This window comes from Rhincodon typus, chromosome 30 (assembly GCF_021869965.1).
Source record: "Rhincodon typus isolate 14 chromosome 30, sRhiTyp1.1, whole genome shotgun sequence".
Taxonomy (NCBI): Eukaryota; Metazoa; Chordata; class Chondrichthyes; order Orectolobiformes; family Rhincodontidae; genus Rhincodon; species Rhincodon typus.
The window spans coordinates 5,896,221-5,916,953 of NC_063361.1; the positions used below are offsets into that span (position 1 = coordinate 5,896,221).

General features: G+C 40.2%; 1 protein-coding gene across 4 annotated transcripts in view; it reads right to left on the reverse strand.

The window, feature by feature from the left end:
* The window catches only part of tlk2 (tousled-like kinase 2), a 150,765-nt gene that overhangs the window by 98,349 nt on the left and 31,683 nt on the right, over window positions 1-20,733 (reverse strand). For 3 of the 4 annotated variants that reach the window (XM_020516349.2, XM_048614583.1, XM_048614582.1), the window contains exon 2: window positions 8,946-9,031. In XM_020516349.2, the coding sequence (XP_020371938.1) occupies window positions 8,946-9,026 (81 nt within the window). In that variant the 5' untranslated portion in view covers window positions 9,027-9,031. The remainder of the gene's footprint in view (window positions 1-8,945; window positions 9,032-20,733) is intronic. The other variant, XM_048614581.1, reaches the window with a different exon arrangement.

Here is a 20,733-nt window from a genome sequence, read left to right on the forward strand (position 1 = left end):
AGTTATGGAGGGGTGGGGGTAGGGCATGTTGGACATTCTCTGCTTCCACTCCCATTTTCTCAGTTTCCAAATGCCTTGTTCTATTTTCATCCTTTCGGCATTTCTTTCATTTTCCATGTTTTTTTTTCCTGGCTAACATTATGATGGAGGAAGCTGTAGAGCATTTGCTCATGGTTACATGGCATTAAGCCTGATCCCTATTACTTGTAACACTTGGCTGCAGACCATGCACATAGAAGTAGCCTACCTCTACAATGTCATCTTAACTAGATAGTTAAAAAGGTCAAAACTTTTTGAGAAGGTTCTTGTGATGCAGTGTCCCTACCTCGGAGCCTGGAGACATGGGTTCAGGCCCCACTTGTGCCAAGATGCTATCTCTGAATGAGTTGATTAGAAAATATAAAAGGACATTTGAGGGAAGGTAATACTTTCTTTTTGTAAAAGAAAGTGTATGCCTATTAAATAAGTTCTTGAATTTTCTTATTTTTGATGTTAACACTAATTAGTGATTTTATTAAAAATCCAGTTTCAAAGTTTGCTTCCTGTGTAACAAATTGTGTAAATCTTATGCACATTTTAAATAAGACTACAATATGAAATACAGATTTCCCTGAAACATGCTTTGTTGAAAGATAATTTCAATAATCAGATTGGGAAGGGTGTTGAATGAGCAGAATTTGCTAAATTGGCTGTGTGTATTCAGTAACTCAAATTTATGAAACTTTACAACCTTGTTGTTTTCAATTGTTAGGACACTATTGCAGCTCTTCAGCACTTACTACTGTCTTTGATCTGAAATGTGTGCACACTGTGGATCTCAATGCTACCAATGTTCGTATGAAGCAGAAACATCTTTATTTCTCCCAACAAACACATGACTTCATGTCAAGAGTAGAGCTGAATTACAGTGAAGTTAATTGAAGATGGCGCAACTCCTCCCCAGCCAGCAGGGAAGACTTCCAGTAGGAATAGAACGGTGATGTGTAACCATGACTGAGTTGCTTGTGCACTGTTCTTTCTCCTTTGTCATCAGATCCATAGACACCAGTTTGTGGTACCATTGGGGCATATTACACAGCACCAAGAGCTCCAGTTTACTGCAGCATTGCTTCTACTTCAAGCCATTTTATAACCCAAAGTGCAAACTTGGTTTGGCAGATTTCAATACCATCTCCATTACTAACATGGAGAGCTTTAGTCAACTCTCTAATGAGCCTTATGACACGAGCTTGAGGCAATCTCTAATTTCTTACAGGGCTAAATCCAGAGAACTGTGTGTCATTTCCTATTAAGTTGGCACTCATTCCATCAGGGTTATAGACATGTAATGAAAGCATTTCTCCATAGGGCCAGAGGATTCTTGTCCAAGCATCTCCATCTATGCATGGAGAATGTATAGGACACTGAACTGGTGTGAAATCTATACCACGTATGCCTTAGCTGGTTCTGGTATCAAACTATCCCAAACCTGACATACAAAACTAACATCTCTCTCCTTGTTTATCACAATTATGCACTGAAGAGAAAACAATAACCAGCTGAAACGTGAAGAGAATTAACATTTAAAATTAGATTTTTGTAGGACAGGTAGTTAGAAAACACACTGGCACTTATAAGAATTGATGCTATTGACTAGGAGCATATTCTTTGTATAATTGGGGTGTTCAATGTCCCTCAATGCACCAGGCAAGAGTTCTCTTTATTATCAGGTCAAGTACATCTTTACTGCAGCTGGCTACGTTGCCCTGATATGTGCCTTGTCACTGCACTTGAAATTCCTGATATTTGAGAAACTAACTCGATGCATTCACTATCTAATGCAGATTTCCAGAGAGGTTTGGTGGCAGGCAAAACTTATGTTGATATTATTAAAAGTATTATTCCCATGCTACTATTAGTGGAACATCTGAGTGCTCATGAAAACCATAAAGGTTTTAAATCACCTGAAAAGTAAGTGTGCCTGCTAGTTTATCTAAGCATACTATCTCTAAGCTTGAAAGCACCATCATAGGAAAGCACTTCATAAAGATTGATAGATACTCTTCAGTCAACTCTTAACAGGATAAAATACAAATTAAAATGACTTCAATAGATCTGACTTGGAAAGTGAGGTGCAATGAAGAAGTGAACTTTGCAGTTTTCCCAAATGCATTACAATATGTATAGTCTTGGCAACATTACATCAGTTGATAACCTGGAATGTGTTGTACCTTTAGACAACAGTGTACTAACCCTATGAAGGAGGAAACGGTGAGGAGTTCATTTATATTTAGTGTCTTCCCATCTGTTTAATCTGATAAATTTCATTATGTTCAAAAAATGATTGCAATCATTCTATATTATTATAGAAGATAATTGAAGTTGGAATATGAATATCACACGGTTTTCAAAATTAAACCTGATCCTGCCCAAGTTTGATCCTTCATTTTAGGCATTTGCCTAAATAGATAAATTTTAAATCTGCAGTTTGTGCCCACCTTGTAAGATGTCAGACTTCTGTCATTAAAACAAACTGCCATTTCACCTCGTGAATGGCAGCCTATGACAGATTCCTCGCGGGCCAGTTCCAGTGTTAGATTTATCATCTTACCTCTCCATTGGCAGAAGCTAGAGATCAATTTGGATGCAAGTTTCCAGAATGACAGAAAATTTACAAACACACTGGCTCAAGTCCAACAACTGTAACATTTGCTGTATTACTGGGGTGCTCACAGAAGTCAGTTCTTTAGGATTTATCTGTTTTGTAAGAGAGCAGCACTTCCTTATTTACAATGGATAAGGAAGTCATTTCACAAGACAGTTTATGTTTGGGCTTGAAATCCTCATACAAAAGCTGTCAATATTGTTGATGCTTTAAAGATGAGAATTTGTGTTCTTAAACACTTCCACTTTGGGGGGTGGGTGGGAGGGAAATGTTCAGGAGAAAGAGTAGTACCGGTCTGCCAGCTGGCTGGAAATACATATTTCTGTTCTTTGCAGTTAACTGCTCTTCCTATAAATGACTGTTCAACTAGGAATGGACGTGACTAAAAGCCGCTTGCATGGATGGCAGAGTTCATTTCTAGCCAATTTGGTGAAGGCCAATGGGATGTACTTCTTATTGGGAATGATATTTCATAAAATTGTGTCCATTTCAGAAAGTCCACAGGTAAACTAGTTGCTGCACTCTCTCTGGTTAGAACGTCTTATTCCATTCAGTGACTCCCTGGTGCTTGTCCACAATGGCTGGATGTGGATTAAAAGACAATATTAATAATGTGCTAAAATAATTTATTGTCAAATTGCCTAACATTTGAGGCTGGAACATAGGCAAAATAGAGATGCGCAAACACCCATGGCAAGGGCAAACCAATGGTCCCAATCATCATGTTCTTCTAGATAGACAAGAACGTCATAAAGTCACACTACCTTAACTTGGAATTGTATTGCTATTCTTTCACTATTGCTGGTCAAATCTTGGAGCTTTCTTATACAGTCAGCGTGCTGCCATTACAACACACTGTCTACAAGATGGAGCTCATCTGCAACTTGCAAAGAGATTTAGGGATAGGTAGGAAATGATGGCCGAGACAGCAATGCCCACATTCTACACAGATTAATAAATTTAAAAATTTCAACTTTGATCTTAAAAAAAAAACTTGCCCACCTGATACTCATCCCCCTCAATTCACATGATATATAAAACATCTGCCAATTTCAGTCTTAAGTATACTCAAATGGCTGAGCAACCAACGTTGTGGGGTAGAGAATTTCAATTATTCAGAAGTGACTCCTTCAAGTGAAGAATTTTTTTTGATCCCAGTCCTAAATAGCTGACACATTTATCCTTGGCCAGTACTCCACAGTTTTAGGCTCTTCAACTAGTAAGAATTTTTAAAATCAAACAGATTGTCACTCATTCTTCTAAGCTCCAAAGAATGAAAGTACATTTGACTCAAAAAAGGTACTTCTGGAAAGGAAATAAAAGTTAAATCAATGAAACTCAACAGTTTCAGTATTTGATGAGCAAGAGCCTTCAGCCTTGCAGGGAGTACAATGTAGCTTTACAAGAATGATACCTGGACTTCAGGGGTTAAATTATGAGGAGACTATATAAATTAGGCCCGTTTTCTCTCAAAATTAGAAGGTTAAGGGACGATCTTATCAAAGTCTTCAACATATTAACAGGAGAATTGAGTAGATAAAGTATTTCCACTGGTTGGGGATTTTAGAACTAGGGGGCAGGCCATTCAGGAGAACGTTAGGAAGCACTTTTATACAAAACAGTGGTAGAGATTTGGAATACACTTCCATCAATGGCAGTAGATGCTGGATTAGTTGCTAATTTTAAATCTGTGATAGATAATTTTTTTGTTAAGCAAAATAAATTAAAAGGGATATGGACCAAAGGAGGGTATATGGAGCTAGATCAGCCATGATCTCTTTGGGACAGATTGGAAGGCTTGAATGGCCTACTGTTCCTAATTGACTGCAGCTATAAAAGATTCCATTACATGGCATATTCATAACCATTTTACAAACAAGATGCTCCCCTTGATCTACAGCTCTGCCCTTGAACCTTGAAAGCAAACAGCAAGGGAGAACGTGGACTATAGCCTGGCTTATTTTTAGACTTGAGCCATGTAGTGAGAAGCTTGAAACAGCTAGGTGGGTCAGAGTAAAACAGCAAACCGGATGAAAAAATTGTTATTCATAATCCTGAATTCACAATGCTTTCAGACAATTTCAAAAAGAGGCATGACATCTTGTAAACTCTTTCCATGAATTTTGAAGGGAGTACATCCAACTAAGGGCTCAACAATAATCAAAAATATTTTAATTTTTCACCATGACAATACTGTAGTTCTGATATCTATAATTAGAGACAGTATATTATGCAAAGAGAACCACCATTAATGGCCAAACCTGCAGTGAAATCTGGCCACTGGTGATTGGCTCAACCATCATGCCACTCCTCTCTAATTTTCCCTCTAAACCCCTCTTTCTCCTTATGGTCCATTTGTCGTCTTTATTCTTTCATAGTAAGGTACCAGAGCACTGCTGACACTGGCCCATTATTAAAATATTGACGTAGGGATACAGCAGGAAATTACAGTCCTGTCAATCTAATCTCAGTGATTGGGGTAGTTATTAGAAATAATTCTGAGTGACAGAATATCTCTGCTCTTGGAAGGGCACGGATTAATCAGAAATAGTCAGCACGGAGTTGTTAACGGTAAGTTATATTTGACAAATTTGATCAAATTTTGAGATTGCAACCCAGAGACAGTGTTAATGCAGAGAATCAAATTTGATTTGATTTGCATTAAGTTTAGCAAGGCTTTTGATACAGTTCTCTCATGGCAGGCTAGTCAAGAAAGCAAGTGCTATAGTAGGTGAGTGACAGAAGACAGTGATGGTAAAGGGATGTTTATGTGACGGGTGGTCTGTTTCCACTGGGTTCCACAGGGCTCGGTGCTGGGCCCTCCCTGTCTGTGGTGCATGTTAAATGATTTGGATTTGAAATGTAGGGGGTATGATCAAGAAGTTTGTGGACTGCACGAAAATTGGTAGGATGTAAACAGTGAGGACAGCTGTAAATTTTAGGATCATATCAATGGACTGGTAAGGTGAATACAGCAGTTGCAAATGAAATTCAAACTGAAAAATTGAGAGGTAATACACTTAGTGCAATTCTTTTACCTAGGCAGCCCTGCCTATGAATGATAGGACCCCAGAAAGTACAGAAGTTCAGAGGCAGATTAGCCAAGAGCAAGGTTATACTGGAACTGTACAAAATACTAACTGTACAAAACACTGGTTCAGCCACAACTGGAGTATTGTGCGCAGTTCTGATTACATTACAGGAAGGATGTGATTTGAGAGCAAGTGCAGAGATTTACTAGGATGCTGCCGGGGGCTGCAGGGTCTGAGCTAAGATGGATGGATGAGATAGGCAGAGATTGTTTTCCTTGGTGGAGCAAAGATGAAGAGGGGACTTGATAAAGGCATATAAAAGATGTTGAAGGGCAAAGATAGAGTATGTAGGTTGGCCTCTTTTCCATGATTAGACCATATCTAACTCACCTGCAAATCTCCACTTAGAGTGGAAGTTATGTTTAGTGCCAGGTAACTGTCAAATTTATAAAGATCCTGTGACAATTTGCTATACCTTGGCTCAGTTGTAGCCCACTTACTGCTGAATCAGTATAGATTTAAGCTCACCCCAGGAACTTGAGCACAAAGTGCAAGCTGACACTGACAGTACAGTACACCTTTCGCGCTGCACCAAATGACACCACCATCTTTTAGATTAGCTGTTAATCTAAACACCAAAGTCAAAAATGACAGCTTATGTAACCAATACAGCTAAAAACTTTCCTTCTTGACCCTTCTAGTCTTGTGACTATCTTCCAGTTGAGTAGCAACATTGGTTCCACTTTTATCCATTTAATCACAGCTAGAGTATTATTTGAATGGCTTCTCTTTCTGTTCCTGCATCATGTTCTCTGGTGTCATCCAAAGTCATCTTATTTAAGATCTAAATGCTACCCCTCAGTGACAGAATTCAAAAAGTACACTAGTCTTCCCATGTTGGCAGCACCTAGCGATCCCTCACCAACTCTTGTTGCCTCCATTGTTGCTACATGATCAGATTGCTGATCCAACACCTAGTATCGGATGACCTGAAATTTCCTCCAACTATTGGAAAAGGTCGCAGCCTTCTTGTTTTGTTTCGAGTCGCCACTGCAAGCTCCATGCTCTAACTAATGACTCCATCCACCTGGTAACAGTCAAATGATATTAAACCAATATGCTGGTAATCTTCAGGTCATTCCATCCCAAAATGTCACAACCAACTCCAAAACCATCTTAGCTCATCTGCCTTGAAACCCTCATTCATGCTTTTGTTACTTCTAGACTTGACTATTGCGATACATGTCACCCAAAATTCTGCTGGCCATGTCTCAAGTCAAATGAGACTTCATTGCTCTATTAACCTGTGATCACGGATTTACATTAGCTAACGAACAAGAAAAACCTCGATTTTTAAACTTTTCATCCTCCTTTTCAAATCACTCCATGGTTTTGCCTCCCCAGCTCCATGGTCACCACCTGACTCACAGCTGCAAGATATTTGCACTAGTCTAATTCTGGCTTCTTGCACAATCCCAACTATAATTGTTCCGTCATTGGAGACTGTATCTTCAGGTGCCCAGGGCCAAATTATAGACTTTACACCTGTACCTCTACACCTCACCTTCCTCCTTCAAGATGCTCCTGCCGACGTATCATCAACCTATTTCTTTAACCACCCATCTGATCATCTGATCTCTACCTCATGTAGTTCATTGCTACAATATTTTATTACATTTGTGAAATATGTTGGGACATATCATTACATTAAAAAGGTGCCGATATATTTTAGTAGCAGCAACAAGCACCGAGGTCCCATCAGCCCTCTCAAGGTGAGCATAAAAGAACACATGGCTCTACTTCAAAGAACAAAGTTCTCATAATATCTTTGAAAATATCTTCCAGTCAACATGATCAGATAATACTTTAATCATATCTCCTATTTTTGTTTCGTTACCAAATTAGCTGCCACATTTCCTTATATCACAACAGTGAGTATATGCCAGAGCAAAGGTATTGTTTTTCTTTCAGATGTCTTGAAGTTGTGAAATGCACTATATAAATCTACATTGTTCCCTTCATGTTTTTAAAAAAAAACACGTTACTAGCTGCTGTTGATTGTTAATTCCAATGATCTCTTCTCTCATCCTGTAGCAGGGATTACTAAAAAGCAAGCACAAACATAAATCTGGCTGATCTTCCCAGAATGTTAATTCAGAGACGCCAAGGGCAAATGGAGCAGGTCAACTGAGTTCAGTTAACTTAGAGTTCAAGGAACAAATCTGGAAGCTCCCCAGACCAAATGGATAAAATACCCAATGCTGACTCGTAAGACAAGCCAGCATTCTAGAATTTTGTAAAGGACTATTGTTTACTGTGGCATAGCACACCATCTGATTGAGAGAATCATAAACTGTCTACATTTTATAGAGTCATACAGCTATACAGCATGGAAGCAGACTCTAAGTCGTCCACGTTGACCAGATATCCTAAATTAATCTAGTTCCACTTGCTAGCATTTGGCCCATCTCCCTGTAAACCCTTCCTATTCATGTATCCATCCAGATGCCTTTTAGTGTTGTTACTGTACCAGCCTCCCCCACTTCCTCTGACAGCACATTCGATATGGGTAACACCTTCTTCATTGAGAAATTGCCCCTCAGGTCCCTTTTAAATTTTGTCCACTTCACCTTAAACCTATGCCCTCTAGTTTTGGACTTCCCCTACCCTGGGAAAAAGACCTTGGCTATTCACCTTATCTATGCCCTTCAGTCTCCAACGCTCTAGGGAAAATAGCCCCAGCCTATTCAGCCTCTCCCTATAGCTCAAACCCTCCAACCCTGGCAACTCACAAAAGAATGTTAAGTGAATACTGTGTAACCTAACAGCAAAAGGCAGTATCTTAAGAATTGCGTGCCTACTTTATTTTCATTCTATTTGCTAGTAGTTAGCACTGCTGCCCCACAGATTCAATTCCAACCTCAGGTGAGCATCTGTGTGGAGTTTGCACTTTTGCCCTGTGGTTTCCTCTGGTTTCCTCCCCCAGCCCAAAGGTGTGTAAGTTAGCTGGACTGGCCATGCTAAGTTGTCCCATAGTGTTCAGGGACGTATAGACTAGATGGGTTAGCCATGGGAAATGTGGGGATGGGGTAGGGGACAGGGTCTGAAAGAAATATTCTTCATAGAGTCCGTGCAGACTCCGACTTAATGTGCCAAATGGCCTCTTTCCGGACTGTAGGGATTCTATGATTTTTCCAATAGACTTTGGGTATGTCTTGGAAGCCAAAAACCGTATTTTACCACCACTTCATTCCTTCAAAATCTCTCACCTTGGTGACGCCCATCCCAGTGAACCTGGCTTCCAGTAGCTCCTGTCGCCGTGGATCCAGACTGTGCAATTCTTCCATCATTTCTACTGAAAAATAAAAAATTCACACACATTATATATTCCAGTATTTTTTCTCCCAGTAATTGTAAATTACGCATGTAAAGTTGTCACACTGGAGCACTCTTCACTTCAGCTCGGAGGCAACAATATCTCACACTTACATCTCCTCAGTTCTTCAGAAACTCCATTTTCTAACGAATCACTTCCTTACTTCCAAAAGTTTTCTTAAGCTTTATTCATTAGCTTGAACAGTATTTCAGAAAATAGGATTAAAAACAAAAACTTCACGACTAAATTGGAAAACAAATAATGTCTGAAGTCATTTCTTCAATTATGTCCCTTCGCCAAATAGCCGCACATCACGGACTACCCAAGTGCAACTTCACAGGTATTACAGTTTCATTCTGCAAAAGGGGCAAGTGGAATGAAACAACTCATGGTCTTGAATCACCTGGTCAAGAGCAGTGATGCTGTCAGACTAAATTGACAAACTGACCCAACACTCACCCAACAGTACCAGCCTACCGCCAACAATGGGCTCCCACATTATCCAACCACCAGAACGACAGCATTGCAGCAACGCCTATAGTCTAAAACAGATTTAGCAATAGATGTTTGGTGTTGTTTTTGCTTTGGTTCTTTATTCCAGGAAATCAAGCAGCTCATGCATAGACAGGATGTTTAAGCAATAATTAGCTGGCACAAGCCAACACAGAAGCATAAAATTACCATCTGATATTGCCCTCCACACCAGTCACTGAGCTGGAAGCCAATAGATCTGACTACATAAGTGCAATAGCACAGACTACTTAGAATGAAGGAAGAAAATTGTATAGACAGGGAGGAGACCATTCATTCATTGAGCAAATGCTAGCTCCTTCAAGTAGAAAAGAAAAAAAAATGTCCAGTTGCTTCCATTTCCCAGCATTTTCTCCCCTTCAAATATTTATTCAACTGAAGGGGAATAATGAATCTGAATCAACTACACCATCAGGCCACGTATTCCAAATTCGAACCACTTGGTGCATAAAATTGTTTTCTTCTTCTGTGATTCTTTTGCCAAGCACCTCAATTATTTTTACGCATACAAGTTAATAAATGAAAAGATTGGTACTGATCAATCAAGATCTGTATTAAAGGGTGAAAGTCCTGTTCCAAGTTGGTTTAAATTACAAAGGCTAACAATGCTTTAAAAGTAGTATCATCATCTACTTGAACCAAGTTTTGGCTATAGCATGAAATACCTCATTACTGGAGTTGAATAAAAGGTCAACATTTAAATCAGGAAACAAGCCTGACCCTAAACATATTTCTGTTCCTTCACCACTGGGTCAAAAATCCTTGAACATTATCATTTGACTTATATCAAGTCCTTGGAACTCCTCTCACTTTCATCACGTGGACAGGAGTAGTCAGGTGGCTGCTCAGTACCACCAAGGGCATTTAGGAGTGAGCAATCAATGCTGGCCTTGCCAGTGATAGCAACATTCCCAAAATATATAAAAAACACAAACAGCCACGGAATAAGTGATTTACACCTTACAGTGTAATTTTACAAGAGGTAAAGATAAAGTCATTGTCGTACCACCATAGTGCTCCCTTATTAGAGGGGGATAGCTGGTGGTGGTTTAACCCAAGGGTTACCATGGTTCAGGCGAGTGTAGAGGTTGAGGAAAAAAAACCATGTTCTTCACAGTGCCATCAGCCAGTAAAGTCTGTTGCCTATGCTGTTGGCACCAATCTGCATCATAAAGCAGCTATCCGGCCAAAGCTGACCCCCACTGCAAAGATACTGCATTGTTCAGGTTGCTGTGTTTCAGAAAAGATCTTGAACTAGTTGCTAAATTGATGTGTCTATTCTAAAAGGGCAGATGGGCTAAAAAATGATTTGACAGCAATACAGTATTTGAACAATATACAAATATACTGTTTTTGTATATTTGTATACAGTGACTCAGAATATTTATCCCTTAAATCAATCATTGCTAAGAACAGATTTCATCATTCATCTCATGGCTGTGTACAAATGGTCTACACACTTTATTTTACATGAAGCACTCTGGTACATTACTGCCTCTATCTTATCTCAGCTCTTCTGGAAGTAGATCCAGACCCACGTTTCATCTGACACAATCTCGAAGATACCCAAGGATACATCTGCTGCAAAGTGACTGCAAACAATGCAAATTACATCCGCTATTTACTTAGTAGGTTGGGTGCATATTTGAAATTATTTTTATCATGCTGAAGTTTGTTTATATGAAATTAGCCTGAAGAAAATTGTAGAGATTTGTCAATACAGTATGTATTTAATTTTTTGGTAGTACAGAACATGAGTTAAGATTATCACATATTTCTAATTTTACAAGATCACATTCTGTTCCTTCACCTTTTTCTGTTACTATGCAGTTTCTAATGTGGCTGAACCCAAATCACCCATTTCCATGTTCTGTGTTGCTATATTCCTCCTCTTCCAATACATGATAGAAAAACGTCACTGGTTTCAGGTTTAATCCATATTTTCCCCAACACCTCCACCCTCCTTCAATCACCCCGATTAGTTTTGAGGTTTGAACAAGGAGGAAGGAAAGAAAACCCAAGAGAAAGTTAATCAAGTGTGTATTCATTGATGTTGTATCCAGGTTGCTTACAAGAGACTGTACAGCAACCCAGGAGATGCAAAACGATGATTTAGTGCTAACGATAAATAGCAAGTAGAACACAAGACACAAAAGACACTGAGTACAGATTTGAGAAAAGGTGCATGCCTTAAGGAACTCTGGTAGTACCTTCCCACCCAACTCTTAATCTAAACATTTGTTTTAAATCAAGACTATAGTGACCATTATGAAGATAGCCCTCTATGTGCTTGTTGAAATGCAATGAGGACCGGTATGAAAGGGAAGTTAAGGCCTGAGACAGAAGTTATAACCTTATAGAATGGCAGGGCAGGGTCAGACAGCTGAAAAGCTTGTTCCTATTCCTCACCTTTTTATACTGTGGTAAGTTCAGGTTTAGGGTAATATTTGGCTATTTTTGTGATGGAAACAACAAAGCACCAAGATTGCAAACAGTGGTTCAGATCAAGACGTTGATAGGATAAACTGAGGTTTATCCAAGATGCAACTTTGGACAAGCAGACTGATGACTGAGGTAACAGACAAGCTTGCCAGTTTGATACTGATCTAATACTTTTGTAATTCATTTATTAGATTAGACATAGCCAATACTCACTGCCCACACCAAGGGGCCCTCCCCGAGATTGCTATCGTGGGCCTTCTTGGTGAACTTCTACAGTGCTTTGGTGTCATTAAGTTGCTTACTTGCCAACTTCAGAAATTAAATTACTTGATGGAGAACTGGACTCAGTTGTTGATCAGACTGAGCAAAGATGACAGGTTTTCTGCTCTCAAAAGAAGAGGATATTAATGAGCCAAATAAAAACTGAAAGAACTGCAGATGCTGTAAATCAGAGACAAAAGTAAAAATAGCTGGAAAAGCTCAGCAGGTCTGGCAGGACCTGCGGAGAGAAATCAGAGTTTACATCTTGGGTCCAGTAACCCCTCCTCAGAACAAGTAAATGTCCCAGGAACCCGGGTTGAAATCCATGGCAGATGGCGGAATTTGAATTCAATACAAATGAACACTCTGGAATTAAGAGTCTAATGATGACAGTGAATCCATTGTCAATTGTTGGAAAAACCCATCTGGTTCACCAATGTCCTTTAGGGAGGGAAACTGCCATTCTTACCTGATCTAGCTGACATATGACTCCAGACCCACTGCAATGTGGTTGACTCTTAATTGCCCTGTGGGCAATTAGGGGCGGGCAACAAATGCTGGCCTAGCCGGTGATACCTCATCCTGTGAATGAGTTCTAGAATCAGAGTTGTAGAGCACAGAAACATACCCTTCAGTCCAACTCGTCCGTGCTGACTAAATATTCTAAATGAATCTAGTCCCAGTGCCAGCATATGACCCATATCCCTCTAAACCCTAAATGAATTTTTTAAAAAGTCCTTTTGGTGGCTGATGTCCATCTCCCAAGGAACATCATCAAACCCGATTATGTGGTTATGATCACCCTTCTGTCTATGGGGTTCTGCTACATTAAACTGCCGACTAAAGGGTTAACTCGGATTTCTCTCCACAGACGCTGCCAGACCTGCTGAGCTTTTCCAGCAATTTCTATTAAATGAGCCAGTTAGGTTAGTTGACATTTCAGGTTGGGACCCTTTTTCAGAACTGGGAAGGGGGAAGGGGGAAGGGGGCTGGGAAATAAATAGGAGGAGAATGGGCAGGGCTGGGGGAAGGTGGATGCAGGTAGGGAGTGGTTGGGATTGTTCAGTGAGGTGGGTGGGGTGGATAGGTGGGAGAGAAGATGGACAGGTTGTGTCAGGTCAAGGAGCGGGGATGAGGCCATGGGTAGGGAGATTTTAAAACTGGTGGTGAATTCTAGGTTCAGGCCATCGGGCTGTAGGCTCCCATGGTGGAATATGAGGTGTTGCTCCTCCAGTTTGCTTGTGGCATCATTGTGGCACTGGAGGCGTCCCAGGATAGATATGTCATCAGCCCCGATGGGCTGCAGGCTCCCGAGGCAGAGTATGAGATGTTGCTCCTCCTGGTCACACCTTCCATTCGCTAACCATTTTTAAACTCCCCTCCCACTCCCTTGATGACATATCTATCCTGGGCTGCCTCCAGTGCCACAATGATGCCACAAGCAAACTGGGAGGAGCAACACCTCATATTCCACCATGGGAGCCTACAGCCTGATGGCCTGAACATAGAATTCACCACCAGTTTTAAAATCTCCTGACCCCCAGCCTCAATCCCATGATCAACCTTCTCTCTCATCCCCGTTTCCTTGACCTGACACAACCTGTCCATCTTCTCTCCCACCTCACTGACCAATCCCCACCACTCCATACCTGCACTCACCTATCACCATCCCAACTACCTTCCCCAGCCCCAGCCCTCCTCTCTATTTATTTATGAGCTCCCTTCGCGCACCCCCACCGCCACCCCAATTTCTGATGAAGGGTCACAACCCGAAATGTCGACTCTCCTGCTCCTCTGATGCTGCCGGACCTGGTGTGTTCCTCCAGCTCCACGCGGTGTTGACTCTGACTCCAGCATCTGCAGTTCTTGCTATCTCCTAGTTAGGTTAGTCATTTGGACTCAAGAATAGCTTGGTCTCTCTCAGGATGCTGTCTGACCCACTGCGACTGCCAGCATTTTTTGGTTTTCAGTAGGTTTTTAAAATATATTCTGACAGGAATCTGGTTTACCAATACCAACCTGTTTTTTTTTGTTAAATTCCAGATTTTAATTCAAATTCATGTTTTCATGGTGCAATTGAACTCATTTTCTGAGTTAAGTCCAGTAGCATAAACGACCAGGCCACCACGTACAGAAGGAGATGGAGGGGGGGGGGAAAACAGTGGATACCCAAGAATGATTTTTTTCAGGGACACTGGAAGGAGAAGTCACTATTAAACAAGCTCTGGATCCAAAAGTAGATGGGGAAAATAAAACAAAACCAAAAAAAACCAAGAAAGGTTCCACAGAGATAGGCAGCGATGCAGCTTCAGAGGAGGAAAGACATGTCAAGCCATTTTAAAAGCAGCCTAGGAGGTGACAAGCATTAATGCCCCATGGTCAGCATCACAATACTTTTTGGAATTTTGATTACAGCCACTTTGATTAGAAGAGATGGCCAAAGGACAGACTGAAATGATTCAAACTGAATTCTGCTATAAAATATTTAAAGTCAAGAAAACAGAGGTTGGACATGGGATGGTAGTTCGGAGGAAAGGTTTTTTTCTCCCCATCTTTTAAAAATTGAGGGGAATTGACATTGGTTTGGAAGTGGATTGTGCATATTCAGATAGGCATTTACAATACCAGTTAGCATGCGGACCAGGAAACTGGCTGATCTGCAATTTAGTGCAAATGGGAGCAAAGAGGTGGCTCTTGTGACAAAGATCAACTCATGGGGTGGAGGAGAGTTGGGCAAAGAGGTGACGGTTCAAGACTAGGGCGAGGAACCTGTGGAAAATATTGTGTTTAATGGACAAGATAGGTGGGGACCAACTGAATAGAAAACTTTTTTTGGGTGACAGGGATTCATAAAAATAGTGAAGGGAATGTTACCTTCATTTTTCAGCAAGATCCTAGTAGTGGATTGGCTGTGGAAGGCGAGGGGGAGGCCCACTAGAGCTTGAAGATGATGATGGATTACCAAACCAGCCGTGTGCCTGATATAACCAAAAGGACATTGAGCTGAATGTAAGAGTGGAGATTGAGACACCAATTAATAGGCAGAGTAGAAGATAGTAAAAAAATGGTGCTATTGCACACAGAACAGATAGCACAGCACACAGTACAAATGGCCAGCCAGTTGGTTTATGTCAAAATTTAGTCCACACCACACAAGCCACCTTCCATTCTTATTACCTTGTACTTCTCTGCTCTCATATTTAATCAGCCATGCACTAACCTGCTGACTAAATACGTCAATGCTTTCTGCATCAATCACACCACAGAACAGAGTGTACCACATTTTAAACTAGTGTGTAACAAACTTTGTGATTCCCTTATATTTCTGAAGCCTTGTTCTAATCTCTATTGTTAATTTTCTTGAACCGACACGCAACTAAATCCATTCAAAATTTAGAAGGGATTTCTTTAAAAATGGTGAAGATGTACAAACTTCATATTAGAATGCGCAACTAAATTTTGGATACTAGGGCTGAAACAAATTCTTTTGTAAATGTGCGAGTTTAGAAACTAAAACGTGATGAGCAAGAGAGCAGTATTAGAGACAAAAGTTTCCTATTCAATCTGGTCTCTGGTGCATGTCCCTTATGCAGTTACAGATGCAAAACAATCTTACAAGAAAAAGCTAGTCATTAACCTGAAATCTAAAATTTGCAAGTTATTACAATTCCCCTCTGTCTAATTTCAAGATTTTACAAGCAACTACAATTACTTAGGTTTGTCTAATTAGACCATGTTTCTCACAGGAATCAGCTGAGCAATGCGGTTTTTTTAACAAAAAAAAAATAATAGGTCAGGTTAAGCATTTATTCACCATGTTAGTGCTCCAGGCAACACATGAGCAATGCTGTAGGATATCCACTAGTGCAACCAAAATCATCTTCAGCAACTGCGAACCAACAATAGCAAAAATGCAGGGATTACAAATGATTCATAATAACTCTGCATAACCCTGGCTTACTTCTAGACCTTTTCCTCTCCTTACTAATTTGGTAAGTCACCAAAAACAGATGCCTCCTGTTTTACTTATTGCATTATCCACTTATTTTTCTGCCCTATCAATACAATGGTGGAACATGTTGTTACTTCTCCACGTTGCCATGACTACAACCAAGCCCAGAATCTAAATGCCTAATGTTTTATTATTGTTTATTCTCTGGTAGAGGGACAAAGCACTCATTTATACATTTTCTCTACTCAAATTGACATCTCAACCTAAATGAAAAGTTAATGCTTCAAAAATTTCCAATGCCTCAATCTTTTATTTGAAGGGAATCAATCATTCTCCCTCAGCTGCGATGCAACAATTCTAGACACCAGGTTCCACCATTACCCTGTGCCTCACCAGAATCCAGACTTCCTGGAGAATGTGCTCTCGAAATCTGGAATGGGAACATGAATGCACCTGCTGCCCTCAGAGCTGTGAAACAACAGCTAAATATGCAGCAATTCCCCAGAAAAATATACCTCCTGCTTCTGAGACCTAGTTTCAAAAGTCACATTTGCACTATAAACAAACACTGAAGCCAAGTGACAACAAAAAGCCAAAAGTCCTGTACTGTATATACCAAGCAAGATTGATCACAAATTGAAATTACTGCAATTGGCTTTGCCCCTACAAGACAAAGCAATTATAGATTACCACTGAATGTATTAACTCAACCTCTGACAATTTTATTCAGACTGTAAACATATAATAGTCCATTTTTAAAAATCTACCAAAACTATGATCGTTTGCATTTTTGACTTGTTAAAAAAATTCAAGAATGTAACAAAGACCATTGGGATGGTTTTATGAATCGCTTTTTCTTAATTTATTCTTGAAGAAAGTTTGATGGCAAGGTGACCATTTATTGCCCATTGTTAATTTAGCCTTGAAAATGAACCACCACAGCTAATAAAAGAAAAAAAAAACAGAACTCTTGCACATAGGTTCCACAACAGTCATAGAGCTGTACTGCACAGAAGCCAACCCTGTCAGTCCAACTTGTCCATGCCAACTAGATATCCTAAATTAATTTAGTCCCATTTGCCAGCATTTGGTCCATATCCCTCTAAACCCTTCCTATTCATCTATCCATCCAGATGCCTTTTAAATGTTGTAATTGTACCTGCTTCCATCACTTCCTCTGGCAGCTCATTCCATATATGCATCATCCTCTGCATGAAAAAAATTGCCCCGTTAGGTCCCTGTTAAATTTTTTCCCTCTCACCAGGGGAGAAGATAGCCTGCTGACTTATTCTGATAACTAAACCATGACCATAAAACAACAATTCATTTAGCATTAATTTAAATACACTTTCTACATCATAACCCACTTGGATGCCAAACACCAGTGCACTTTACAGAAAATTCATCTCTTCTTTTGAGGAAAATGGCAGTTCAGAAGATTCACTAGATTAATTCCAGAGATGAATGGCATGTTTTATGAGGAAAGGTTGAACAGTTTAGGCCTATAATCACTGGAGTTTAGAAGGATGAGAGGAGATCTAATTGAGTACATAAAGATGATAAAAGAGATGGCAAAACAGACATTATGGATGAATCCCTTTGCGTGACAAATCAGTTTAGGCTAGGGCACACTATTTAAAAATAGGTAAGGAATTACTTCTCTCAAAAAGGGTCATGAATCTGTGGAATTCACTAGCCCAGACAGCGGTGGACACCTAGAACACTGAATATATCTAATGAGGAGATAGATTTTTAGTTAGCAATGGGTTAAAGGGGAGTGGAGTGGAGGCTGAGATGAAGTCAGCCATGATCAGATTAAATAATGGAGCAGGCTTGGGAGGCACTGAATGGCCTACTACTGCTTCTAGTTCTTATGAACTCACATTGCCCCATATCTTTTACAATGGCCTGGATTATGCTGGGGCAGCAAATCTTTTGACTTATCCTGTTAGAGATGTTGGCGCACATTTTAAAAGCTTTTGTTCATGAGCTCGCTGAAATGTGAAGGCAACAGAAATAAACAAACAAGTATCTCCTTAATTCAATGTAATTAAAAATTTAAGAAATAAAACAAAAGGGGGGGGGCAGAGTGAACTCAATGTCCAATAAAAGAGAAATGAAAAGAGAAAATGGGAATAGAAGAAAAAGAATAATTTGATAACTAGAGAAGGAAATAAAAAGCAAAAATTAAAACTGCAACAATTCTCAATCTGAAGCAGTACCTATTTGGGACCAAAAGGGGGGAATTGGCAAACAAAGTTTTTAAAAATGATACTCATTGTTAATTGCTGGATTAACTTTCTGTACTGAGTTAAAACGGGGAATTCATATGCCGATGCAACAACTTCATCAAGATCATGGCGAGATGATGGGCAAAACACTTAGAGTCATAGAGATATACAGCATGGAATCTGACCCTTCAGTCCAACCTGTCCATGCCGACCAGATATCCTAAATTAATCCAGTCCCATTTGCCAGAATTTGGCCCATATCCCTCTGAACCCTTCCTATTCATGCACCCATCCTGATGGGTTTTAAATGTTGTAATTGTACCAGCCTCCATCACTTACTCTGGCAGCTCATTACATACAAGCACCACCCTCTGCGTGAAAAAGTTGCCCCTTAGGTCCCTTTTGAATCTTTCCCCTCTCATCTTAAACCTATGCACTCTAGTTTTGGAGTCCCCGACCCTGGGAGAAAGACCCTGCTTATTTATCCTATCCACACCCCTCATGATTTTATAAGCCTCTATAAAGGTTACCCCTCAGCCTCAGACAGTCCAGAATAGCCACAGTCTATGCAGCCAACATCCATTCTAACATCCTTGTAAATCTTTTCTGAACCCTTTCAAGTTTATCAACATCCTTCCTATAGCAGGGAGACCAGAATCGCATGCAGTATTCCAATACTGGCCTAACCAACGTCCTGTACAGCTACATGACATCCCAACTCCTATACTCAATGCACTGACCAGTAATGGCAAGCACACGAAACGCTTTCTTCACTATCCTATTTACCTGCAGCTCCACTTTCAAGGAACTGTGAACATGCACGCCAAGGTTTCTTTGTTCACCTCCCAGGACCTTACCATTAAGTGTATAAGTCCTGCCCTTATTTGCCTTTCAAAATGTAGCATCTCACATTTATCTAAATTAAACTCCATCTGCCAATCCTCAGCCCACTGGCCCATCCAATCAAGGTCCCGTTATACTCGGAGGTAACTTTATTCACTGTCCATTACACCACCAACTTTGGTGTCATCTGCAAACTTACTAACCATTCTTCTTATGTTCACATCCAAATCATTTACATAAACGACGAAAATCAGTGGACCCAGCACTGATCCTTGTAGCAAACCGCTGGTCACAGGCCTTCAGTCTTAAAAGCAACCCTCCAACACCACCCTCTGGCTCCTTCCTTCAAGCCAGTTCTGTATCCAAGTAGCTAGCTCTCCCTCTATTCTGTGCTAAACAGTCTGCCATGGGGAACTTTGTCAAACGCCTTATTAAAGTCCATATAGATCACGTCCACTCGGTCCTCAACCCTCTTTGAATTTCTTTTTTTGGAGAAGTAAGAATCAAGTTCGTGAGACATGATTTCCCACACGCAAAGCCACGTTGACTATCCCTAAATCATTCCTTACCTTTCCAAATACATGTTAATCCTGTCCCTCAGCATTCTCTCCATCAACTTGCCCACCACCAATGTCAGGCTCACCAGTCTACAATTCCCTTACCACCTTTCTTAAATAGTGGCACCACATTAGCCAACTGCCAGCATTCTGACACCTCGCTTGTGGCTATGGATGATACAAATATCTCAGAAAGGGGGCCAGCAATCACTTCCCTAGCTTCCCACACAGAGTTCTAAGGTACACCTGATCTTATTTTGAGCAATATCATAATTGCTGCATAATTTGCACTTGTTATGAGGTAGCACTTCCCCACTGCAATTTTTTTTAGTCAATTTATGCTTCACTTACAGAGCGTGTCATTTAGAGATTACAGTTTTCAAAAAATATCTGACCATCATAGGTTACTACATCTGTACGAATAGACATTTGCAAGCACTGCTTTAAGCACAAACCATTCCACAAGAGAAAGGCAGGATGAAATGTTCACTGCTGAGAGTACAACTCATATTTCCTTTCCCCTAAATTCACTGTGACATAAATAGGCATCTCCAGATATTTACTACAGGAGGTACTTTCTAATCAAAGCATTTACAGTGCATAAAGGCATTTTGATTTGTTTGTAACTTGTTTTTCTGCATTCAGCACATTCCTTTAATTCTGGTTTGTGGAATTGATTTAGGTATATTACAGTAGACTACATCCATGGATTTCAACAGCAAGCTATGAAAACATCTTAAAGTCCTTCAGATTTTGAATAACATTCCCAGTACAAGAACGTTTGATATTTTTAGTATTGTATTGCTGCTCCATTTATCTGGAGACTACAGTGACCATTTCTAGGGAGAAAGCAAGACCTGCAGA